Source organism: Vipera ursinii (genome assembly GCF_947247035.1).
Source record: "Vipera ursinii genome assembly, chromosome: Z".
NCBI lineage: Eukaryota > Metazoa > Chordata > Lepidosauria > Squamata > Viperidae > Vipera > Vipera ursinii.
Genome location: NC_139517.1, coordinates 18,975,782 through 19,001,338, shown reverse-complemented (window position 1 = coordinate 19,001,338; position 25,557 = coordinate 18,975,782). Strand labels below are relative to the sequence as shown.

General features: G+C 43.9%; 1 protein-coding gene across 5 annotated transcripts; it reads left to right on the top strand.

Annotated features, from left to right (window-relative positions):
- The first annotated feature begins 1,526 nt into the window (after positions 1 to 1,526).
- Positions 1,527 to 24,928, top strand: ATXN2L (ataxin 2 like). 5 transcript variants are annotated; one of them, XM_083376547.1, is made up of 23 exons: positions 1,527 to 1,548; positions 6,488 to 6,524; positions 8,176 to 8,232; positions 8,403 to 8,474; positions 8,804 to 8,954; positions 9,059 to 9,183; positions 9,290 to 9,381; positions 11,903 to 12,103; positions 12,477 to 12,679; positions 15,340 to 15,444; positions 15,569 to 15,766; positions 16,289 to 16,378; positions 17,006 to 17,070; positions 17,569 to 17,843; positions 19,503 to 19,572; positions 19,705 to 19,851; positions 19,985 to 20,054; positions 20,204 to 20,391; positions 20,740 to 20,869; positions 20,963 to 21,084; positions 21,783 to 21,992; positions 22,895 to 23,075; positions 23,709 to 24,928. In XM_083376547.1, exons 3-23 carry the CDS (start codon positions 8,206 to 8,208, stop codon positions 23,756 to 23,758), a joined length of 2,772 nt encoding a protein of 923 aa, XP_083232673.1. In that variant the 5' UTR covers positions 1,527 to 1,548; positions 6,488 to 6,524; positions 8,176 to 8,205; the 3' UTR covers positions 23,759 to 24,928. The 5 variants fall into 5 exon arrangements, with proteins under 5 accessions (XP_083232673.1, XP_083232670.1, XP_083232672.1 ...); XM_083376544.1 differs by lacking the exon at positions 1,527 to 1,548 and adding an exon at positions 3,145 to 4,243 and having other exon boundaries at positions 12,477 to 12,667; XM_083376546.1 differs by lacking the exon at positions 1,527 to 1,548 and adding an exon at positions 3,146 to 4,243 and having other exon boundaries at positions 12,504 to 12,667.
- The last annotated feature ends 629 nt before the right edge of the window (positions 24,929 to 25,557 follow it).

Below are 25,557 nucleotides of genomic sequence, written 5' to 3'. Positions count from 1 at the left end.
ATCCTTATTTTGAGAGATATTGTCTTGGAGATACAGTAATAGAATTTGATGTCTTTATACCAGAACTCAAAATGCATTACCTTCAGGATAATGCTTGCAGAAGTGCCTGATTCAGTTGGCTATGGGAAACTTGTCAAAGATAAGCTGTACTAAAATGACAAAATTTTGGACAGAAGCAGAGCAAGATATTTACATATCCTATATCTATGTCTGTATCCATGTCCCTCTCACAGGAAGAAGAAAAAATATTAAAATGAAAGAACTCTCCCACTCTATAACTGAGCATGCTGATTATTAGCCAATTGCAGATTTTTGAAATCAATATGCTGTATTCCAAATTCCAAAATAACTGATGCTGCAATTCAGATTAGTTGAGATCGTATGCATGAAGTCATGGTTTGTATCATCATGGGTTACTGGGCAAATGATAGTTTGGCTAGGTTCATACAATGTATTTATATTTATGTATTTATTTACTATGTTTATGCCTGCATTTATTTTGTGCAATGTGTAGTCTAGTATTTTATCTCGCTGGTATTGTGTCACAAATACTTGAAACATATGAAGAGGAACTTAGGAAGGATAGGAGAGGCACTTAGTCATACAAACTGTATCAAATGATCTATCCCAGGACACTCAGAGGCTAATGCAGGAAACAAACAAAAATACCTAGACACCCTGTTTTTGACCAGGCATCAAATCCCCAACTCAGCTCTAACAGAAAAGCCAGAATAGAAAAGTAGAGAAAGAAAATCTCTCCCAGTTGTAAATAATTGTGACTCTTCCCCCAGGTCTCCCATTGTTTTCTGTATAAATACTAACTCTTGTCTGATCCAACTCCTACAAAAGAGGCTCCAATTGACAAGCAGATAAATTCCCTGTAGACCAGAGATGTCAAACTTGCAACGTCACATGATGTGTCACGATGTATCGTGACTTTTTTTCCCCATTGCCGGCAATGGGGTGGGCACAATTTTGTCATGACGCTTCCGGCCCACGGGCCAGCAGTTTGACACCCCAGCTGTAGACCAACACAAGGATCTGTTACCATTGTTGGCTAAGTGCTCATGAGCATTTTTGCTTAGCAGAACAAAACTGACAGACATTGTTCTGTGTAGGATAGTACACTTAGGGCCAGTATTTCTCAACTTTAAGGTGTGTGGATTTCATTTCCCAGGATTCCCCAGCCAGCATGGGGAACTCCAATTCTGGGAATTGAAATCCATATATTTTAATGTTGCCAAGGCCAAGAAAATAAGATTTAGTCTAAAGACTTTGCAAATCCAGCTACAGGTGCTATGTATCTCCTATTGTTCCTTATTCTATTTCACCTTTGTTTTTTCACAGGTTGCTGTTCTGCAGGTAGAGTGAATTCCTCACCCTATTTTCCAATCTCATATGGTCAGTAAAGTGCAATGCCCATTTCCCTCATGCCTCTAGGGACACTAGAAGTGTTTATTTTTGCTGCCATTCTTGTATCTCCTGTTGGCTGCTTTGGAAAGACTCTTTTCCTGGAAAGAATAAGTGGAGTATTGCCTAGGTCAGCAGGTTGGTATATATAATGCACTTTATGTTCATGACACAGCAACCGTGAGGAGCATGAGGGAATGAGAGCCTTCCTCTAAAAATGCAGGAAGACATACTAACTTTTAACTTGGTTTCCCTTCAGAAGATTATAGCAGTGTACATAGAGTATCCTCTCCCATATTTCTCCACAAAGGTCCTGTGAAATAGTTTGGGCTGAGAGGGACTGAGGCCAAGCTAAAACCTAGGTCTGCCTGTTCCTATCACCAATCCAGTCTGTGCTAGTGGCTCTTTGTCTTTCCTATCACAACTACAGCATAATAGACAATAGCAGAACTTTTGTGATAGCTAGTCCTGCGACTGTATTTTGCACGTCGTAATTCCTCTTTCAGAATGTCAGAATCGGCAGTTTCATTATTTTTGTATAATAGCACCTTAAGAAAGGAAGGAAATGGAACGTATTTCAGAGACAATTTAAATAAAAATGCATCCAGTGTGTTTTCATGTCCACATTTAATCAGTGGGGTTCTCTCTTGTACATATCTATGGGACTGAAGCCTTTGTTGACTCCTGAGTTTAAAATAATAAAATTTTCTTAAATACTAACATGGCCAACATTATATGCATGTGTGTAATATGTGTGTTCAAGTCAGTGTCAATTCTTAGGGATGTGTGCCTAATACAGAGATACGTATTTTCTTTATGGTTTTTAATATTTCTGTCAAGCCTCAGCTTTCCCTTGACACACTGCCCTTGAGGTCACAGAGGCCAAAGCTATCATACTGAGAATGAGGTCATCCGGGGTCAACCGGGTAACTAACATCCTGGCATTTTGGTCACAGTTGGCGATTCTCGTCTCCCGCACATGCGCATCTCCAGCCAACCTACCATTTGTACGCGCTCCACACATGGGCGACACGTTTCCTTACCCCTCGTTTCGCTCATGCGCAGACCGAGCTGAGGGAAACGACAGGCGCCAGCCTTTTGTTTCCTCTTACGCATGTGCACTGGTCTCAGCCATTAACCGGAGGAACGCCCCCCCCCCCGCCTCTTCCCCCAAAAGCTCCGGCAGGAACTCGGAAGGGCTCGCTTTCGTTTCTCGATTGGTTAACGCCGAGAGCGTGCGCGCGCGCGCGGCGGCGGCGGCCGGCAGGAAACCCTTTACCGAACGTGCCCTGCCAGGAGGGCGCGGGAAGAGCGCAAGCGCAGAGCGAGGCCCCGCCTTCCCCAGGGACTCATTGTGCAGCAACCGGATTGACTTCTTCTCGTGCGCGCGGGCCGGCGGGATCCGCGTCGCCCTTGCCCACACCCCCCCCTCCCGCCCTCTTCTTACTTCACAAGCGAGCGCGAGCCTGATAAGGGACGGAGCCGTCCACTCCCTCGGCAGGAAGGGGTTTGAGACCGCTCGCGTCGCGGCCCTTTGAGCGCCAACATCACAACCGCCCCCTCCTCCTTTCCTCCCCCCCACCCCTTCTCTCTCTCTCTCTCTCTCTCTCTCTCTCTCTCTCTGTGTGTGTGTTGCGGCCTCGCTCTCTTCCATCTTCTTTTCCTCTTTCCTCCTCTCTCTTCCCCCCCCCCGCCCCGCGAGCTTGCGATACCCCCTCACGGCGCCTCCCGCGGCTCGCGACTTGGCCTCCTCTCCTCTTCCCGAGGCGCCCGGCTTTAACGGAGGCGGGAGGGGGGAAGGAAGGAAGGAAAAAGCGAAGCGGGCCAAGCGGCGCGCGCGCGCCTCCCTCCCGGAGGAGCCGTCCCGCGGCAGCAGGTGGGGAATCGAGGCCCACGTTCCACATAGGCGTTTTTTTTGTTTTGCTGACGCGCGCCAGGCGAGGCCAACAAGAGAACGCGGGTGTCGGGGAGGGGGGGGGAAAGAGAAACGCGCCCTCCTATCTCCCTCCTCCTTCCCCCCCCCCACTCTTTCGCAGCATTCAACAACCCTTCCCCATTTCCGCGACGGCCGGCCTGCTCGCTCGCTCGCCCGCCCGCCAGTCAGTCAGTTTCCCCTTCCGGGCCGGCAGAAGCGCACGGCGTTGCCTCGTTAAGCGAGGGCTTCAAAGTCTGAAACGAGCCCGGCTTGTCGGCTGACTTGACCGATCGCCTGGCTCTCTCTCTCTCTCTCTCTCTCTCCTCGCCACCTCCCATCTTTTCGGGGTTTGTGGTGGTTTGGGGTTGTTTTTTTTTCATCATCATCATTATTATTATTATTAAACTCGCCGCTTTACGAGGCAGCGTAAAAGGCCAAAACTCCGGGAGGCGCGCACGGGGCGAGTGTTTCGACACTTTCCCTCCCCCCTCCCCCGCTGTTTTTTTTTCCCTTTTTCCTTCCGCCCTTTCCTCAACGGCCTTGAACGCGTGCTGAGGAGGAGCGGCACCCAGGGGCGTCCGACCCTTTTTTTTTTCCCCTCTCTGCCGCCAGCGCCAGCGCCATGTTGAAGCAACCGCTGCCGCCGCCCTCCCCTCAACCTGCTGCGCCTTCCTCGGGCCCCCCTCTTCCCACCACGCCGCCGCCGCCGCCTCCTCAGGCCGCTGCGGCCGCCGCCGTTGCTGTCGCCGCCGCCGCCGCCGCTGCTGCTGTCTCCTCCACTTCCCGTAAAGCCAACCCGGCCCCGGCCAGCTCCAACGGGAACCTCAGCCCCGGGGCCGCGGGCGGACCCAGAGCCACAATGGTGGCTCCCCCTGGGAGCGGGGGAGGAGGAGCCCCCCCTGGAGGAAGCGGCACCAGGTAAGGCTTGCCCGAGAGGCGCTGGTTTGGGCCGAGCGACGAAGGGAAAAGGAAAGGGATCCTGGCGGAAAAAAAAAAGACCGAAAAGGAAGGGACTTGTCGCACGTTCCCGCCCCAAAAGGGTTGACGGGAGGACTCGGCCGGGGGGGGGGAGGAGGGGAGGGAGAGGGAGAGGAGAAAAAAAAAAGAACACGTGTAGACCCGATAAGCGGAGTCGGGCTGCTTTGGTCGCTGATTGGGTGCCGCTTTTCTCAGCTTACGCCCTGGGGAGACCGGAAGGCGGATGCTGCTAAGACTTGCCCCCCCCCTCCCCACCCTTGAGAATCTTCTCCAGCCATCCCATCTCTCCCGGCCTGTGTGATTTTTGAAAGGGGATGTAATGTGTGTGTGTGTGTGTGTGCGGGGGTGGGGGGGGTGGTCTTCTGTCTTTCGAAAAAGGAAGGTTCGATCCCTCCTGGGCTGAGTTGCCCTCCTTGCCTGACTGTTTCTATAGGAGGGATCCCGAGTGCCGCGTAGCAGAGTGAGCGCGCCTGTTACTCGTCCCACCTTCTGCCAACCTAGCAGTTCGAAAGCGCGTAAAAAATGCAAGTAGAAAAATAGGGACCACCACGGTGGGAAGGTAACAGAGTGAGCGCCTGTTACTCGTCCCAGCTTCTGCCAACCTAGCAGTTCGAAAGAACGTAAAAAAATGCAAGTAGAAAAATAGGGACCACTGTAGGTGGGAAGGTAACAGAGTGAGTGCCTGTTACTCGTCCCAGCTTCTGCCAACCTAGCAGTTCGAAAGCGCGTAAAAAATGCAAGTAGAAAAATAGGGACCACCACGGTGGGAAGGTAACAGAGTGAGCACCTGTTACTCCTCCCAGCTTCTGCCAACCTAGCAGTTCGAAAGCACGTAAAAAATGCAAGTAGAAAAATAGGGACCACCACGGTGAGAAGGTAACAGAGTGAGTGCCTGTTACTCCTCCCAGCTTCTGCCAACCTAGCAGTTCGAAAGCACGTAAAAAATGCAAGTAGAAAAATAGGGACCACTACGGTGGGAAGGTAACAGCGTTCCGTGCGCCTTTGGCATCTAGTCATGCCAGCCATACGACCACGGAGACGTCCTCGGACAAGCGCTGGCTCTTCGGCTTTGAAACGGAGATGAGCACCGGAAACGACTAGCACACATGTGCAGGGGAACCTTTACCTTTATAGGAGGGATCTAATTTCGGATGGAAAAATTGAGCATGGGAACTACGTTTTCTTGGGAGTATAATGAATGGACCTTTATTGTCAAAAGTACAACCATGTGTACATTGAGATTAGCTGAGCCTCCCTTCTGTCTCACTCCCCCAACTCACAGTGACAACAAACCTCCATCTTGTTACACCATGTGAACTCATTGCACGTTGACTTCTCGTGCACGCTGATGTACAATCCAAGATACTAAAAAAGACATCAGAAAACCATTAACCCAGCAGCTGCTCTTTCGGACAGACATTGCAGCAGCGTCTGGGCTGGCTTGGTCTGCTTAATTAAAAGAACTTCCTTGTATATTATGAGCAGTGATGCCTTCCAGAAATGAGTTTTGCCCAACAGCGCTGCTTAAAGGTGGTTGATTTGTTTTCAGTAGCCTAGCATAAATTTCTAGTTTAAGAAAGAGCAGGACTAAATAATATTTGCCGGGCCATGCATCGGTTTTATAAAGTTGAACAAGATCATGGATCTTTCTTTATCAATGAAGGAGCTCATAAAGACCTCCTTTTGCTATTCTGATTGAATTATCACCTAGTTATCTCCCACTTATTTTAAATTGGCTAAGGAATTTTGATGATTTGCACAAAATGTTATTCTGAATTTAGATAAAAGTAATGTAGAAAGCTCAGAAATCATGGGTTTCAGGCAAAGTAAATCCATTCTAAGCTTTTCATTCACTTGAGAAAATTCTTGGGTACATGTGCCAGTAACACTTTATGTCCACCATCTACTTTTATATGTTTGTAGAGGATGAGTTTTCATGTATACTACATGTGCTGATTTCTCATCAAGTTGTCTCTGTAGAAAGGAAGTTATGTCTTTCTTAGCTGAATTAGGAAGTCTGTTTAATTATTTTGGTAGTAAAGTATGGGGTTCTTGTTTGTGGTGAGAGCTCCTGTGAATTGGATTGATGAAGGAATGATGAATGTATGCACCAAATGTAGCCTATTGGTTTAAAGAGTTTACATTTTGCATTATTAATTACATTTGTACCTGATTTATTTTCAGGGGCCAGAGTACAGGCAAAGGACCTCCCCAATCTCCTGTAAGTTGTAGTATAAGCCATTTGGGATTGATATATCTGATCTGTATGACTTGTGTAATTGCTAGAGATTTGAGGTTTCTACTACCAGTCTTTGCCAATAAATATATTTGCTAGTAGGCTTCAGTTCCTATGTTGCAATGTATGGCAGTGAAAGTTGGACCATAAAAAAGGCTGAGTGCCAAAGAATCGAGGCCTTTGAACTATGGTGCTGGAAAAGACTCCTGCGAGTCCCTTGGATTGCAAGGCAATCAAACCAGTCAGTCCTAGAGGAGATCAACCCTGACTGCTCTTTAGAAGGCCAGATCCTGAAGTTGAAACTCAAATACTTTGGCCACCTAATGAGAAGGAAGGACTCACTGGAGAAGAGCCTCATGCTGGGAAAGTTTCAGTTTTATTTGATTTCTATACCGCCCTTCTCCCTAGGGACTCAGGGCGGTTCACAGGGCATATATAAATAACAATACAAAAGTTAAAAGGATATTAAATCAGTGCCCGATTAAAAACAACAATAATAAATACTAAAAGTCAATTTAAAACCCATATTCCCCCGTCAGGCCAGACCAGCTAATTCAAATAAGTGGGTCTTCAACCCGCGACGGAAGGATCGGAGGTCTGATGCCATCCGGAGCTCAACCGGCAGTTGGTTCCATAATGCCGGAGCGCCCACAGAGAAGGCCCTCCCCCTGGGTGGAGGGCAAGACAAAAAGGGGACGACAGAGAATGAGGTGTCTGGATGGAGTTACTGAAGCAGTAGGCGTGAGCTTAATTGGACTCCAGAAGATGGTAGAGGGCAGGAAGGCCTGGAGGAACGTTGTCCATAGGGTTGCGATGGGTTGGACACAACTTTGCAGCTAACAACAACAACCTAAGAATTTTTTTATTTATGACATGTGGTAAAAGAATTCCTAGCCTAGAATCTTATGTATTTGCTATGACTATAGTTAAAACCATTTCTGTATGTTAATTTGTATATTTCTTTCATTTGCAATTCTTATAATAGCAAAGTATAAATAATATCTGGAGTGATTTCATGTAATAAATTTAGTTCAGATTTGTAATGCTAAATTACCTGTAGATGTAATAAATTTAGTTCAAATTTGTAATGCTAAATTACCTGTAGAATTTCAGCTTAGTGTCATTTGACATGTTGAGGTGCAGCAAAGTCTGCTTACAATTACTTTGGGTTTGTTTTTTTTCTTAATTTGCAACTTTGTTAAGCGTGGAGTTAAATCACTGATAGGCACAATTTTTGTTTTGAAAAAAGAAAAGTGTACTTTTCAAATCAATCTGTATCATAACCACATTATTTTGATTTATTTTGTGACACATATTTGGATGCTTCAATTTTAGATACTGAATTGTGAAAATCCCAACATAATGTTCATTTTCAACTATAGACCCTCTGTCCAAACTCTGTGAGAAGTAGCAATACAGTTTGAAGCTGGGCCAAGCCTCCTATATAATAAGATTCACGAAAGAAGCTCCTTACTGAGAAAACAAATGACATAGTTATTTAAGCCTATATTTGTTACAACAAGTGTATACATTTTCTGGAATCTCAGTTGCCTACCTAATTATTGGGAGTGTTATAATATTGGGCAATGGTTGCTTACAGATGTCTTGGTGACACTTATTTTTCCATTTCTCCCAGGTTTTTGAGGGTGTTTATAACAATTCCCGAATGCTGCACTTTCTAACAGCAGTTGTGGTGAGTCTCCTGGTGATAAATTAAGAATGTAGAAAGGTAGATGTACAGTTGCATGCTTATAGAGTGGAAGGTACATGATGGGGTGTGTGTGCAGGGATGCTTTGAGTCACAATCTGAAGTATTCCTGTATCCTTTTTTAAAATATTCCTTCCCCTTGGTTCTCTTCCCAGGGATCAACATGTGATGTGAAAGTGAAAAGCGGAAGCACATTTGAAGGAATTTTTAAGACCCTGAGTTCTAAGGTGAATACTTTCTTTGCTGATTAGTTTTCTTAGAATGTTAGCTAACCGGTTCAATGAAGTTTATATCTTAGTTGTACTTAAGTATTTAGCTTTATTTTATATCGAAACTTTGCATACAGGAAGCATCCTTTCTCCCCAAACTTCACAAAGCTTGCTTAAGCAGCCTGTTACTGTGAGATGTCAAGAGTGAACATCTGGAAATAGTGCTTAAGTGATCAACAGATTGTGATACGGCATGTTTTCAGATTTATGTAGTTTTCAATTGTAAGAATAGGCAGCCTGTATTAATTATTATTATTATTATTATTATTATTATTATTATTTTACAGTTTGAGCTGGCTGTGGATGCTGTGCACAAGAAGGTGCCTGATCAGCCAGTAGGGCCGAGAAGGGAGGATATTGTAGACACTATGGTGTTCAAGCCTACTGATGTCATGTTAGTGCACTTCCGCAATGTTGATTTTAACTACGCCACCAAAGGTAATACAGCCTTAAAATAACAGAATTGAGGTGTGATGGGAGTACGTCTGAAGGAGAACTTGAATCCTTTCTATCCTGGCCTTTCTTTCTGTTGTGTGTCTTAGATAAGTTCACCGATTCTGCCATTGCCATGAATTCTAAGGTGAACGGAGAGCACAAAGAGAAAGTACTACAACGCTGGGAAGGGGGAGATAGCAACAGTGATGATTATGACTTAGAATCAGATATGGTAAGTAAGTGATATGGCTCAAGTCCTCAAAATAGATTTACTTAGAGCTGCTTCTCTAAACTTTGTTGCAGCAAAGCTACTATAAAGCATTTATCTGTTATTTCAGTCTAATGGCTGGGACCCAAATGAGATGTTCAAATTCAACGAGGAAAATTATGGTGTGAAGACAACATACGATAGCAGCCTCTCATCATATACGTAAGTTAATGATTTAGCCATATATATATATATGTGTGTGTGTGTGTGTGTGTGTGTGTGTGTGTGTGTGTATTTATGTGAAGGTTCAGGGGAGAGAGCAGTTGGTTTAGTAAGCTATTAAAGTAGAGTCTAGATAGTTTTTCTTTCTTTTTCATGTAATAAATGAGAGTTGGTTAACATACCAGGACTTGTAAGCCTTTGATTAGGTGGTGGAAATCAGTGGAGGAAGACGAGTAGACTGATTGACAAGACAATTCAGAGACAATCATCTCAATTTGTCAGTATTTGTGAATAGTTTCATCCTTTCTCTGTCCTCCGTTCCACCTGCTCATTACGGGCTGTTGGTGGCTATATAGCAGAAATAGTGAAAGTTCTATGATGAGACATGTCCATTGGAATATTATAATAATGCTACCCTTGTACAATCAGCGCTTGAGGGTGGATTCCAGGATTCACTTTAGGTGCAGGACTAGAAACTGAGAGACCATTGTAGTCCTCTCTTGGAAGCCAGTTGGATGACTTTGGGACAGAAATACACCCTCGCCCAATTCACTTTGCGGGACTTGTTATGGGGAAAATATAAGGAGAGCATTATGTACGCCTTCTTGAGTTGCACAAAGTAGTGCACAAGATACACACGAGATATGGATCTTAATAAATAATGCAGTGAACATTAGAGCTCATGCAAGATGGTCACTTTGGACCGCTAATCAATTCAGTTCTTTATATAGTTAATATATACAGCATGTTTCGCTACATTACTAGTTTTTGTTCTGTTCCTAAATTCAACAGTATACAGAAGTAGCAGATGCCTGATTTTTCCATGTTTGTTTGCTTGTGTATTTATAAAATTTATTAGCTGCCTATCTTAACGCAAGATAACTCTGGGCGGCTTATAATCATAGAAGATAAATATAAAAACATAAGTTAAACAAGACAAATGTTATGATCCAATTAAAGATGGGAGTTGGAATATGAATATGTGCATACACAAACATATATTCTGTATGTGTGTGTACTCAATTGCTATTTCTTTTTGTGCTGTTATGTAAAACATAAACAAGGAGTAATGGACAAAAACATTAAAGCAGGAAATAAAAGAAAATGTAACTCTATAAATAATCACTGTTCGCTCTTCAAACATTTCTATGCTTGCAAGCCACTCTTGCTTTCTTTGCATCTGAACATCAGTTTATATATTCCCTTTGGTTTTTTTTTAAATTTCTCCTCTGATTTTTGAGGACTACAAATCCAGGGCATTACTTTCTCAGTCTTCCCCTGCACCCATTCATTCTTGCTTTATATGTGTATATATTTATTAAATGCTTATTCGTTCTTTCTATTTAGCTAAGCCACCTCAGTATACTACTTTCGTACTGGTTTCTGATTTTTGTATTAAGTCTGCCCATTCATTCTTGACTTTTTTTTTTTTTTTTTGCTTTACTACGTTCAAAGATCTTTCAACAATTACTCTTCTCGGCAGATGTAGTTGACTATATATTAGCAATCTTTTTATCGGTATTTCTAAATTTTGAATGTTTTCCTATCTGTGTCCCCTTCTTTAGGAATATACTCCTAAAGTGAATAGTTTTTATCTCCTTGCTGTAATATTTTGCCATTTATGTGTAACAGGTAGTGGTCCTTGAATTTTTTCCTTTAGAGTCTCAGACTACATAATGGCATCGTCTGATCAAAGTACATGTACGTTCATATCACTAACCAACCCTAGCTGACCATTTCAGTTTCACTTTTGACTTATGTTGTCATTCCCATTTAAATTTTTAAGTACTCTTTCCAAAATTCATTGACTTTGGTTTTGTCAGTATAGCACCAATTCATACTGTTTTAACATGTTAGTGCTTTTGTTCATAATTAAATCTACATCTTTACTTCATGCACATATCCATCAATGCCTCACAAAATCAGATCAGTTACATGATTCCCCCCTTTTTAAGTTTCACAAATACAGCATGCCTGATTTTCTTCCTTCCGTTGGTTATTTTCTTTGCAGTTTATTCCTCTTATATTCCGAATCAGAATCTTCATATTTCACGGTCAACAAATGATCTCATGTACCCGTTAACGGCTTTCATCATTTAAAGCTTTCACATAACACTTTTTTATTACAAGAAGGAGCAAATCTGTTGCTCCATCTGTTTTCTCTGTTAATGGTAAGAACTCTACTGGTCAGTTTGGGCACATTTTGGCCAGTATTGTCACCCAACTAAATCCAATTTTAACTCAAAATGCAGTGTGTGGATTTATTCAATAAGTAATAAGCACCCAGAACTTTATTGGAAATAGTTTTGGATCTGAAATTTATAAAGCCTAGGAAATTCAATCAAAAACTTTGAACTGTTGGGGTCTGAGGTGTCTTTTACCATGTTACAAACGAAGAAGTGTTGGTGTATTTACAATGAAACAAGTTTTTTGTTTTGTTGTTTTGGATAAATCCGTAGAATTTCTTTGCTGCATTTCCTCCCCCCCCCCCTTTTCCAACGGGCCGCTTTTTTCATGGTAGAGTCCCTCTTGAAAAAGATAACACAGAGGCATTTCGGCAGCGAGAGGCCAGAGCTGCACAGCTGGCACGAGAAATTGAGTCAAGCCCACAGTATAGACTGCGTATTGCGATGGAAAATGATGATGGACGCACAGAAGAAGAGAAGCACAGTTCAGTGCAAAGACAAGTGTCTGGAAGAGACAGCCCCAGTTTGGCTTCCAGGTAAGTTTGCAGCATTGGTGAAACGAATAAAAATATGTATTTAAAATCTGTTCTACTAGCAATGATACCAGCTGTTTTATAATTTGTGTATTAGCTACTCTGCATAGCTCAGGCAGCATTTTTTTTAGGGTGATTCAAAACTTAATAAAATAACTTTGGGATAGCCAGGTGCCTCTCCAGTTATAAAATGAACACCAGTTGTGGCTAGTTTACCCTACACTGGGGAGGAAACAACACTAAGGTCTCACTGTGACTTAGAAGCTGTTTCACCTGTTGATTGCCAGTCTCTTGGCTTCAGATGTTGCCTTGCATTTTGCCTTCAGCTTCTTGGACGAGGAAAGTTACGACCGTTTTCTTTCTCCATTGTTCTTAGAAAGTACCCAGCTGTTTCTTTTTGCAGAGAGGGCAAATATATCCCACTTCCCCAACGTGTCAGAGAAAGCTCCCGAGGAGGCATACGCTGCAGTAGCTCTAGAGGAGGGAGGCCAGGCATGAGCTCCTTGCCACCCCGTGGGAGTTCACATCATTCGGAAAGCAACACTGGCTCTGCTCCCGAGCAACGAGGTATCAATGGAGGTGAGGCAGAGGATCTCGGGCTTAAAAGGGAAATACTGGAATGGATTGAAAACGGTCACTTGAACAGGCAGGAAAAAAAAGCCTTGGTAAAGGTTGGCCCATCTGACTGAAAGTTCACAAGACTCCTCTCTCTCTCTCTCTCTCTCTCTCTCTCTCTCTCTCTCTCTCTCTCTCTCTCTCTCTCTCTGTCTCTCTCTCTCTCCTTCCCCCTCCCTGTGTTTCCTGTCTCTGTTATGATGTAATTTTAAAGTGGAAAAGGATACGATGAAAAGTCACAGTCAAGAAGTTTGTTCTGCTTTATTTTTTCCTCTAAAGCAGCGTTTTTTAAAACTTTTTTTCTCTCAAGGACACTTTCACATTTTAAAAAAAAATCTCAAAAAGAGCTTTTCTTTGTGCGGTTTGTATTTATCATATTAAAAATTAAAATTGACTCATTTGCTGTTACGACGTAATTTTAAAGTGGAAAAGGATACGGTGAAAAGTCACAGTCAAGAAGTTTGTTCTGCTTTACTTTTTCCTCTAAAGCAGCATTTTTTAAAACTTTTTTTCTCTCAAGGACACTTTCACATGTTTTTTTTTTAAAAAAAAATCTCAAAAGAGCTTTTCTTTGTGCGGGTTATATTTTATAATATTAAAAATTAAAATTGACCCCATTTGCTGCAGCTACGATTAGTCATGATTATTGTTTGACGGGATTTTTATATTGTATTTTTCAACGTAGTATGGCAAATGATTTTGGATTTCAAGGAAACTTGACAAAAGTCAGTCTGGGGGACCCCCAGGGGTTTTAGGACCACACTTTTAAGGAACACTGCTGTAAGGGGGAAAAATGCATTTTGAAATGAGATTGAGAAAGTTGAACAGCGTGCCTATAGAGGATGACAGCAAAAAAAAAAAATTCATGCGAGGGTCAAAACTGACATGGGCAACTTGAATTGGGGAAATGTTGGGTTGAAGGGGTTCTTCGCAAACCATTGGCTAATGGTGTTGATCCTGTGGGGAGATAAGAAACTGGTCTGCATGCCATGCAAAAATGGTTACCTGCTCCACAAGAGCACAAGATGTTAAATTCTGAATTATTTAGAAAGAAATGAAGTACTAGTAACAATGACAAGCCGTCCTCCTTTTAACAACATTGAGACTGGAATTTTTGTGGATAGGCAAAGTGGTCTCATTAGGCAAAACATCACCTGACTGCATCACTTAGCAATCACAGTTCTAGTAGTCCCAGTTGTAGTCATTAGACGAGGACCTCAAGCTTGTGCCCTGTTGTGCTTTGCCTCCACTTCAACTCCTCTCCCATCTCTGCCCTTTAGTGCCTCAGCAGTAGCAGCAGGGGGAAGATGGTGGCAAAGGTCAGCTGAGGACATTGGAGGGGGGGAGGGGGATTGCAGGGCAGCCAAAAGGGCAATGGTACGGGTGGGTGAAGTGCATGGCGCAGTGTAAATGCAGTTGCACTACCAAGCACCCAAAGTTTGATCATATGACTGTGGGGGCACTTCAGTGCCCATAGCCTAAAGGGCTGGTCATAACTACTACTCATTCAGTGCTGTTGTAACTTTAAATGGTTGCTGAATGAATGGTCATTAAGCAAGGACTACTTGCACCACCAATACAAATTAGGTTTAGGGAAGGGGTCACTTCCTTGAATGAGGAAATGATCGACGATCTGTCTTCATTGCAATATCATTCTGGTTCAGGCTACCAAGATAGGTTGATGAGTAGAAGGGAAGGGTGGGATGAATAGTATGGACAGATTGAAATCACAAAGTGTATCAGACCATCACTGGGGGGGGAATGGAAGGACGAAGATTAGCATGTGTTCTGGAGAACAATAACAATAAAAGGAAGGGGAATAGCATTTTGAATGGTAAAGAAAACGTATAACTAAAGTTGAAAGTGACGCAGTTTATAGCGCATAGGATCAATAAAAAGATTCTAAATTGAAGGGAGTGAAGAAGAAAGGAATAGATGTAGTGCAAATGGGGAGAAAATAGATTTGAAGCCTCAGTAGCCTATGAAATGCCTCAGAAAAAAAATTGATCCAAGGCTAATTTCTGACTCTTGCGACAGTGACGTTGCGTTGTTGGTCTTCGCAAAGTGCGTTCAGCGAACGTGCTTGCTGAAAATTAGAAGAAGCAGTAACGATACCAGTGACAACTTTGTTCAGTTTCGCTGTGTCTGAAGCAGGCCTCTTACCCTGCCACTGATTTCATGTTCGCTTTCAGTTGCCCCAACTCCGTCTTGCTACGTTACAACCTGGAACCAGGATGGCTGCATCTCATGATGATTCCTTGTGACCTTTCTCTTTACTTGCCTCTCTTCTTTGGTTAGGCTGCCACCGTTTCCTGCTTCTTCCCATTCGTCCCCCACATTTGTACAGGCCGTAGGGCCAGTCACTTATCCACATTCATTAGTTTGCCTCCTGTAGATAGGTCGCCTCGGACAAGGGTTCCGGTTGGTGCGTTGACTTAAAAATGTCTTGACCGGTCTGAATTTGGAAATGCCAGTTGCAACGAGGCGGCTGCTAATTTCGTCGGCATGGCGGAATTGTCATTGTTGGCTAGTAGGGGGAGCGCCATAGATGTCAGAGGAACGTTTTGTTTTGTTTACGTGTGTCTGATTTGATTCATCACCCCTTACGGCTGCTTTGTTTTTAGGTCCGTCTAGAATGTCTCCAAAGTCTCAACGACCCAATCGAGGGGCTAAGAACATGTCTTCCCCAACCAGCCGATCCATGGAAGTCTCTGCTGCATCTCCTACAGGTAGAAGAAAGAATAAGCAGCAAATCTGATGTCTTTTTTTTCTTCCTTTGTGAGGGCCTTGATTAATTTTCCCCCATCTATTAGCCCTCATCTAATGCATCTTTGCTGTCGCTGTATTGTATAGTGGGCCGCCTCTATGCTCCCCGTTCACCGAAGTCTGCCTCAACTGTTCCAGTCTCTTCCCAAGACCCCCCTGTGGGACCAGCTATCCCTATTGCTCCTGCATCGCCTTCCGAGTCAAGGACTACCCTGGAATCGAGTGCTTCCCCCACCCCACCTTCACCCAAAGTCCCAGCATCTATCCCAGTAGCTGCAGTTGAAGGTAGGTACTTAAACTGGGAGGTAAAGCAGGTCTTGTTGATTGCCAGTCAACAAAGAAGGAACTAAGGATGGACTTAAAACAAAGCAACCCATAGGTGTTAGCTGGCCAGAGAATCCCAGCTGTGCTGCACAAAACCCCTCAGTCAGCGTGTCGTACGATTTGCAGGGTTTCTGAGAACGTTGAGGACTTCGTTTAGATTTTTGAAACTTGCTGACTTTGGGAGGATTGCCGACTTGTAAACTTCTCTCGTGGTTTTTTTTTTCCTTCCTTCCTGTTTTTTACCCTAGTAAGAAAAAAAATTGAGATTTTACCATTTTTCAATAAACTTGATAGGTTTGATCAGCTGAAAACATTTTTAAGAGAGTAGAACAAATTCTTGTCTGCCTGGAGGAGGAGAGTAGGGGATTTGAACAAATTGCGGGGCTCTTTGGGAAGTTGCCGTACTTTCCAGGTGCATTTCAAGCTTTTGTTCCTCTTTCCTTGCATACATTTTGCTTTCTAACCCTTTCCTTCCTCTTCTAGTTAAAGAGGTGCCTAGCTCTGCCACCAAGGAAGGCGGCAGGACTGTAGAAGTTATGGGGCCCTCAGATTTGGTCAAGCAGACTAGCAAAGGTTTGTTTCTTTTGTGTCCTTGAGCTTTTTCCTTATTACTCTAAAAGCCAGATTGGAGTTGCTTTGCATGTTTTATATATTTTGCACATTGCGGTTTTTTTTTCCAAAATTGTCAGCTAAGTCAGGCAGAGTCTACAGATAAGAAGGCAGATAGATTCCTTGTGTGTACAATCACACTTGGCCAATAAAGAATTCCGTTCTATTCTAAAAGTAATGAACTAAATAGTAATTAATAAACTCAGAACTCGCTTAGATGACTTTGAGCCAGCTGCTTCATCTCAGCGTAACTCATAGGATTGTTCTGGAGATAAATGTTATTACTCCCCAATAACATCACCTTGCTCATTCAGAAAAGTGGGCTATAAATACAAAATTGAATAATCACTGATAAGTAAAAAATAAATAAATCTGAACCTGGTGCGTATAATTTAGTTGGCCACCGAAACCAATGTCATCTGGATTTATAGGAAAGTAGCTCTCCTAATCCTCACCCAATTGTTCTCCTTTAATGTTAAGAGAGTTCCAGGTTTGAGAAAAAGCTTAACAGAACTTGGGGATTGATACTAAAAAGCCCTTCATGTTTTTGACTTCTTAACTCTTCTGATTGTGGCAATTGCGCTGCTCTAGGTCTCCAAAATGAACAGAAGAGGAATCAACTTGAGGAGTTGAGGAAGTTTGGAGCCCAGTTTAAGGTGAGCACATTCTCTTTAAAAGGTAAAGGTTCCCCCGCACATGCGTGCTAGTAGTTTCCGACTCTAGGGGCCCGTGCTCATCTCCGGTTCAAAGCCGAAGAGCCAGCGCTTGTCCGAGGATGTCTCCGTGGTTGTATGGCTGGCATGACTAGATGCCAAAGGCGCACGGAACGCTGTTGCCTTCTCACCGGGGTGGTCCCTATTTTTCTACTTGCATTTTTATGTGCTTTCGAACCGCTAGGTTGGCAGAAGCTGGGAGGAGTAACAGGCGCTCACTCTGTTACACGGCACTCGGGATTCGACCCGCCAAACTGCCGACCTTCTGATCGACAAAAGCTCAGCGTCCTAACCCACTGAGCCACCGCGTCCCCTACGTTCTCTTTGTTCCCCTTCATTTAAAAAGGATTAAAAAAAACAACACTGAGCACTTTTAAAATAGAAAAATAAAATAAAAGCAGTTTTTTTGACCACAGTTGCTTACCCCATTTCTCTTTCTAGTTACAGCCCAGCCCCTCTCCAGAGGCCACCCATGACCCCTTCCGGCCAAAAGAGTCCCTTGAAGGGAAAGGAAAAGACAAACTGCCAGAGGTGTTGGTTGGAGCAGGCAGCTCGTGCGAAGGGTCTGAAGAGTCTCCCAAGCCCAGCCTGGATTTCTGTGAAGGCAGCAGCAAGGAGGAGAAGGGATCCCCTGAGGGCATGGAGCGCCAGACCCAGACAGCCAGTCCTCTGGGTAAAGGGGAAGCAGAGGACAAGGAAGATGGTCCTGTCTCAGAGTGAGTCTTGGGGGGGAACCCCGGAGTACAGGTAGTCCTCGACGTGCGACCTCTCAGTTGAGCCCGAAATTTCTGTCATTAAGCAAAACGTTTCTTAAGCGGGTTTTGCTCCGTTTTGTGACCTTTCTTGGCCCAGTGGTTAAGCAAATCAATGCAGTTGTTCAGTTAGTTAGTTATTTAGCGTATGGCTGGTCACACACAGAATTAAAAGCACTTCATATTTACAAGTTAGAACAGTTAAAACATTTTTTTTAAAAAAAGAAGCAATTATAAAACCTAAGAGGAAAACAGAAATAACATTTCAGAGTTTAATGTCGAGTTTGGAGATCCAGTCAGTAGCTGCCGTTGTTATGCAGAGGAAGTCCTTAAAATCTCCTGGGTATCTTCTATTAGTGCATTCCCTCACTATATGCTGGATAGTCTGTCGGGGAGCCCCGCAGTTAGTTCAGTTAGCAATAACACTCGTTAAGTGAATCTGGTTTACCCATTGACTTGGCTTTTGTCAGAAGGTCTCAAAAGGGGAACCCATGACCCCAGGACACTGCAACCGTCATAAATACGAGTCAGTTGCTATTCGAACAAGCCGGCCTGGCCTGATGGATTTGGGTTTTAAAATTATTTATCTAATGTATTCTTATTTTATAGCCCTGTACACCGCCCTGAGTCCTCCAGGAGAAGGGCGGTATATAAATCAAATAAATAAATAAATAAATAAATAAATAAATAAAGTGTCTGAATTTTGATCATGTGACCATGGGCAGGGCTTTTCAACCTTTTCACCCATTGTACCACCTTTAGGAAATGGCAACATCCGAATACCACCAGTCGCCTAGCAAGGTGTCAAAAACTTGACCAAAAAAAATAAATAAAGGAAAAAAGTGATGAAGTACAGGTAGTCCTCGACTTACAACAGTTCTCTTAGTGATTGTTGGAAGTTACAATGGCACCGAAAAAAGTGCCCCCCCCCAAGCCACAGCCGAGCAAGACACCTGCCTGCCCGCCCAGTGGCGCTGTTTGAGGTTTTCATTGTTGTGAGGATTTCTGTTGAGGATTGGCAGCGGGGGTGGGGTGGGGGGGTGTTTGGTTTTTATTTCCCCCCTCTGCTGGGTGGTTGCAGCAGGTTTTGGTCATTTCACATGACCCTGGGACACTGTGACTGTTATAAATATGAATCAGTTGCCAAGTATCTGAATGTAAATCACAAGACTCTAATATTCCAGCTGATCAGTGTTTCTTCTGGGCTCAGCAGAAGCGCCAGGATCAGCGCCGAGCTCCAGCTGGAGCCTGGCACTGATCCTGGCGCTTCTGCTGAGCCCTGACAACCCCGAAGAAGCGCTGATCCTGGCATTTCTGCTGAGCCTTGACAGCCCTGTAGCTCCAGCCATCTCCCGCTCGGGCTTGTGTGGTGTTACCACCGGTTCAGCTCATTCCCCTCCCCCGCTACCACTTTTCTAGGAGGGTCGCGTACCACCTGCCAGATGCCAATGTACTACAGGTGGTACCCGTACCACTGGTTGAAAAGCCCTGACCGTCACTTTTTTTCAGTGCTGCTGTAACTTTGAACGGTCCGTCAATGAACTGTTATAAGTCGAGGACAACCTGTAGATAAGACTGCTGCATGTTTTATGTTCGTCTCATTTCCATTATACTCCCATCCAGGCAGGTGAAGAAATCAACATTGAATCCTAATGCAAAAGAATTCAACCCCTCAAAGACTCTTCTTTCTGTGGTGCGTAACTAGCCCTGGGACTAATGTGGGTTGATGGGGTGGGTTTTTTGAGGGGATAACAGAATGTTCAGTAATCTCATAGCTGCTTTCATCGTTAAATATCTAACCATTGCTGCCTTTTTTCCCCCCCAGAACAAATCAACAAGTACGCCTACATCACCGGGGCCACGCACCCATTCTACACCCTCCATCCCGGTGATTACACCGGGGCAAAGTGGCATGTACAGCACACAATATATTTCTTACATCCCACAGATTCACATGAGCCCAGCTGTGCAGGTGAGGTGGGCAGAATGATACCTGAGCGGTCCTATCTTTGCACTGCAAATTATTGCTTTCTTTACAAAGTGTTATCAGGCACGGTAGTAAGGATACCGTTAGAATTAATTATGTTTACTGCTATTCTCTGCAGACACCTCAGATGTACCCTTATCCTGTTTCCAATTCTGTGCCTGGACAGCAAGGGAAATACCGAGCTAAAGGTGAGGAGATTCTTGGCCGGAGGATCGTTGATCGTGGGAAATTTGCCTGGAAGGCTCAACTGTTCAGCCACTTGGAGGAGAGGGGAAAAAACCAAAAAAAAACACGAGTATAAATGGCTTTTCTTAACCCATTTCTTTTTCCTGAACAGGGTCTCTACCTCCCCAGCGTTCAGACCAGCACCAGCCCACCTCAGCTCCTCCCATTATGCAAGCAGCAGCAGCTGCGGGACCCCCTCTTGTAGCTGCAACTCCATACCCTTCGTACATCTCCTACAATCCCCAACAGTTCACAGGACAGCCTACTATGATGCAGCCCATGGCCCACTATCCCTCGCAGGTGGGGACAATAAATTTATTTATTATTTATTTATTAATTTAATTTGTATACCGCCCTTCTCCCGAAGGACTCAGGGCGGTGAACAGGGCAATACATAATAAAAAACAAGATACAGAAAATTAAAAGTAATTAAACAGCAATGCCCGTAAATAAATTAGTACACATTAAAAAGTTAAAACCGATTTATAAAACCCAACCCCATCCCATCAGGCCAGGCCAGCTTGTTCAAAAAGGTAGGTTTTGAGATCGCGCCGGAAGGAGCGGAGGTCAAATAATTCAAGGGAAAACAGATAGGTGTGTTTATCTGTTTTACTCATATTTTCTGTCTTTTTTTTTCCTTCCCTCTAGCCTGTGTTTGCCCCCATGCTGCAGAGTAACTCCCGTATGATGACATCTGGCAGTCACCCTCAAGCTATCGTCTCATCATCTACTCCACAGTATCCTCCGACAGAACAGCCTACGCCCCCAACTCTTTATGGTACCTTTATTATTAGCTGAAGTCTGAGCTTTCTTTCTTTCTCCCCCCCCCCATGTTGCCTTGTTGACTGCTGCTTGCTGCTTCTCTCCCCAGCCACAGTGCATCAATCGTATCCCCATCATGCCACACAGCTGCATCCGCATCAGCCTCAACCAGCTACCACACCCACGGGCAACCAGCAGCAAACACAACATGCCGCCCCCAGCCCTGTGCAGGTACTTGGAGGGAGGGGGAGGAACCAAGTATGGGGGTGACTGCATAGGAGACACTTAATGCTTGTCTTGGCACTCAACCCCCTGCTATTTGATTTTACATTTGAAGTTGGTCCTAGAGCACCACGACCCTTGAAGCTGTAGAAATTCTAGGTTGGCATGAAAAGGAATCTTGCTTTTAAAGTGATTATTCTGTCTATCTCAGTTCCTGAAACTGCTGTTACAGAATCGAAGCTCCAGGGACAAATTTACTAATCCTTGCATGCTTTCTTTGGGGGGGGGGGGAAATGCGATCTAGGAATTAAAACAAGATGCTGCCTTGCAACGACTTGATTTGGGTATTACTGTAAAACAAGTTTGGGAGGGGGAGTATTTTCTGCAAGGGAAATGCAGAACTGAGGACAGGTGGGTGGTTAGAACCTGTCCACCATAACTGACGTGTAGTGGTGTTGTTGTTTTTTACTTTCTCTGGAAACATGTTCAAAATGTGAATCCTTTAAATCTGTGACGGCATGATAAATTAATCGGAGGGTTATGTGTTATATGAAGAAGATCGGAGAACTGGAAGGCTAATTTAATAATAAAAAACCTGTAATTAAAAACAAAGTTAATATACACACACACACACACACACACACACACACACACACACTCTGCAGGCTCTGGTGGTTGAAGTGTGACTTTTGTGCTTTCTACTATAGCACCAAGCTGGACAACCACCTCACTTGGCCAGTGCTCAGCAGCAGCAGAACCTGTACCACGCTGCTACCCTGACAGCTACGCCACCCTCCATGACCCCGGGGCCCAGCGCTCAGTCTCCACAGAGCGGTTTCCCACAGCCAGCAGTTTATGCCATCCATGCCCATCAGCAGCTGCAGCACGGATACACCAACATGGCCCACGTCACTCAGGTGAATATGCCTGACTGGGGAGGGAAAAGGGGCAGCAGTCTTGACCATGGAAGGCATTTTTGTCCTCATAAATACTCAAGAGTGGTGTTGAACAACCCAGGAGACGGATATCACCAGTAAGATTTATTTATTTATTTATTTTTGCGGCAGTTGATGTATGAGAAAAATGGCAGGGTGATGATTTTTATCTACTTCAATACATACCGGGATTACTTGGGGGGGGGAAAACATTTAAAAATCAACAGGTTACTACATAAAAGGTTCCCCCGCATATGTATGCTAGTCGTTTCCGACTCTAGGGGCCGGTGCTCATCTCCGTTTCAAAGCTGAAGAGCCAGCGCTTGTCCGAGGACGTCCCCGTGGTCATGTGGCCGGCATGACTAGACGCCAAAGGCGCACGGAACACTGTTACCTTCCCACCATAGTGGTCCCTATTTTTCTACTTGCATTTTTTTACGTGCTTTCGAACTGCTAGGTTGGCAGAAGCTGGGACGAGTAACAGGCGCTCACTCTGTTACGCGGCCCTCGGGATTCGACCCACCCAACTGCCGACCTTCTGATTGACAAGCTCAGCGTCCTAACCCACTGAGCCACCACGTCCCTTTTAGGATACTACATACGTTTGAGCAAAGATTGTGTCGGTGTCAGCAAGAACAGCAATTGTTTCATGAATTATATTTGTTATTTAATAATGTTTCGTTATTAAATATTCTTTGAACAATGCTTGGAATTAGGTTAAGCGCCTTGTCTAAATTTCAGTTTAAATTTACGTTTGAGTGGCATCAGTTGCTAAATATGTTCCTTAATTAGTAAAAAATGGCATTTTCTCTGCTGGCCTAATTAGTTGATAAATTGGGGTATCCTTTATTTAAATCCTCAAAACTATTTTTTGTCTACTGCAGGCCCATGTCCAGACTGGAATTGCAGCTGCCCCGCCACCTCACCCTGGAGCTCCCCAAGTCATGCTCTTGCATCCGTCACAGACTCATGGTGGACCCCCTCAAGGAGGTGTGCCCCAGAGTGGTGTGCCCACCCTTTCCGCCTCCACACCATCCCCCTACACATACATAGGGCACCACCAAGGTAAGACTTGTTATTTAAGAGCCTTGGTGGAGCAGTGGGCTAATGCCTCCTTAAGTAACACCAGCTGCCTGCAATTAGTGCAGGTTCAAGTCCCACCAGGCTCAAGGTTGACTCAGCCTTCCATCCTTCCGAGGTAGGTAAAATGAGGACCCAGATTGTTGGGGGCAATAAGCTGACTTTGTAATAATGCCGCTTGGGGGGGGGGCAAAAAGCCCTAATAAGCAGGCATATACATAGAATGAAAGCTATTGCTAAGCACATTGATTTGTGCTTTAAATTGTAACCCGCCCTGAGTCTTCAGAGAAGGGCGTGATATAAAAATGGGATTAAATTTAAATTTAAAACTCCCAGAATTCCTGAGTCAGCATAGCTGACTCAGGAATTCTGGGAGTTGAAGTCCATGAGTCATAAAAGAGCCGAGGTTGCCTACCCCTGGTCTAGCATGTCCACGTGGGTGGAAATTGAACAGATTTTTATAGTCGGCATTTCTGATCAGATAAATTAACTACTCTGAAGAATTGAGTGAGCCTTGATGGCAATTGGGCAGGGCTTGTCCTGCGGATAACAGATAATGCTGTTTTGGACTCTGGTGTGCCTTGTGTGTTCCTCACTGCCTCTTTCTTCTCTTTCCAGTTCAGTCTCATCCCTCCCAGCAGCTACCATTCCACACCCCTGGGAATTGATGTCCACGCTTCTCCTCGTGACCTGAGACCCCAGCCAGCTATGGCTCTGTTGCTGACCCTCCCCCTCCCCCCAAGCCTGGGCCATCCCTTGTGCCCAAGGCAGAGGCCCCTGAAGGGAGGCGGTCCGGCCCAGCCCCTCTTGGCAAGCACCTTCCGTTCCGTTGGTTTAGTGAAGCCTGCCCAGGGTACTGTTGACCAGCGGGATGGAGCAAGACCCCTTTCCATTGCCCAGAGGAGGGCAGGGTTTATTTTCTCTTATTTATAACTCCATTGGGGTTCCTAGAGCAAATGCCACTTTCCCACATTAACTTGACAAGGACATGACCATATGGACAAATCTTGACTTTTTATTAAGTAAAAAATATTTAAAAAGTTAAAAAAAATAATAAAATTTTAAACTAACTAATGTTGGGCTTGGGGTGAATGTGTGGGAGGGCCAGTTTGTAAACAACAAACCTTAATTGTGGTTCTGCAGCATCAGAGAGGAAGACTTTGTGACCTGCCCAGCATACGTAGCTCAACCAGACTTGGAAGAACTGTTTTGGAATTCAGCATTATTGTCTTAACAGCATTAATTTTCCTCTCTGAAAATAGTCATCAAGGGTTAGTAGTTTGAGTGACAGCGAAGCAAATCCTAAAGCAGTAGTTTTTAATGCTGGGGTTATGCTGTGAATGCAGTACACACCAACTTAAAATTTTAATTGATGCTTTTATTTGGAATCAATGACACCATATTAAATTTAAGGACTTTGGGGATGAGCAGAAATATGGTATATTTGTGCCATAATTCAACTTAGACTCTGTAGGAGTCTTAAGTTACTATTGTTTTTTCAAGTAGTTATAAAAAAAACCCAAGGATGATGGTGTGACTGAGATGTTAAATCTTTATTAGCAGAGACCATTTTGAATCACTTAAAAGTCCGTTTTATGCCTCAGCAAGTCACCATCTGAGAATTCTTTTAAAATGAGCACAGGTTAAGTTCACTGTTGTTGCTCTTCAATGAAATTGCAGTTTTCATTTGTCAACCTGTGTCATAGTCTTACTTTGATCCTGGCTAGTCAAATCAGAGGTATAAGGGATCTGGCATTGTATATAGGAATCTTAACAGCTGTAATCTGAACCAACAGTTGTGAAATGGTGAGTAAAGGAAAAATCCTTATTTTAACAGGGGGGAAATAGAAGAAAACAATCTTTAGAATTAAGAATATTAGTCCCTTCTCAACTATTATAATTCTGCTGGTCATTATTTGTGAAACAGGTTGGCAATGCGTAATCAGGCTAAAACTTGTACATTAAATTTTATCAAAATGATGTTAGTGGTTCATGTAATCAGTTGCAAAAATAAGGCTGTCTGTGGTTGATAGTATTCAATATCTCTTTAAAAAAAAACAAACCTTTGTCAGTGCAGTTAAAATACTGCTGGAGAACATAAAAAGTGATGCATTTCACTTCTTCCAACGAGCACTTTCCAAATCACATTTCTTTTCCATCAAAGCAACAGTAATCATTTCCATGTCCACTTTTTTACACATGCAGATTTTTTCCCCTCATTTTCAGTATTTTGTGATTTCATTTTTCTTTCTATGTATACCAGCACAAAAACATAACAGGTATGCTTCTGTGGGGTTCTCGGTGCTCCAAAATTGTGATATCTGATTGGGTAATGAAATGTCTGCAAGCAAGTAACAAAGCACAGAACACCTAAGAAGCTCAAGAGTTCAACCCCAAACTACATATATTATCTTCTGTTGGAAATGTGCTGCTTTTTAATGCTGCTGATCTGTAATGGGTTAAGGTT

What these genes read in the sequence shown, in the direction of transcription:
- ATXN2L (XM_083376543.1), top strand. Translation starts at nt 3,948, where the DNA reads ATGTTGAAGCAACCGCTGCCGCCGCCCTCCCCTCAACCTGCTGCGCCT. An exon ending in CCCAGTAGCTGCAGTTGAAG is followed by an intron (nt 15,767 to 16,288) that starts GTAGGTACTTAA and finishes TTCCTCTTCTAG; the next exon opens with TTAAAGAGGTGCCTAGCTCT. An exon ending in AGTTTGGAGCCCAGTTTAAG is followed by an intron (nt 17,071 to 17,568) that starts GTGAGCACATTC and finishes TTCTCTTTCTAG; the next exon opens with TTACAGCCCAGCCCCTCTCC.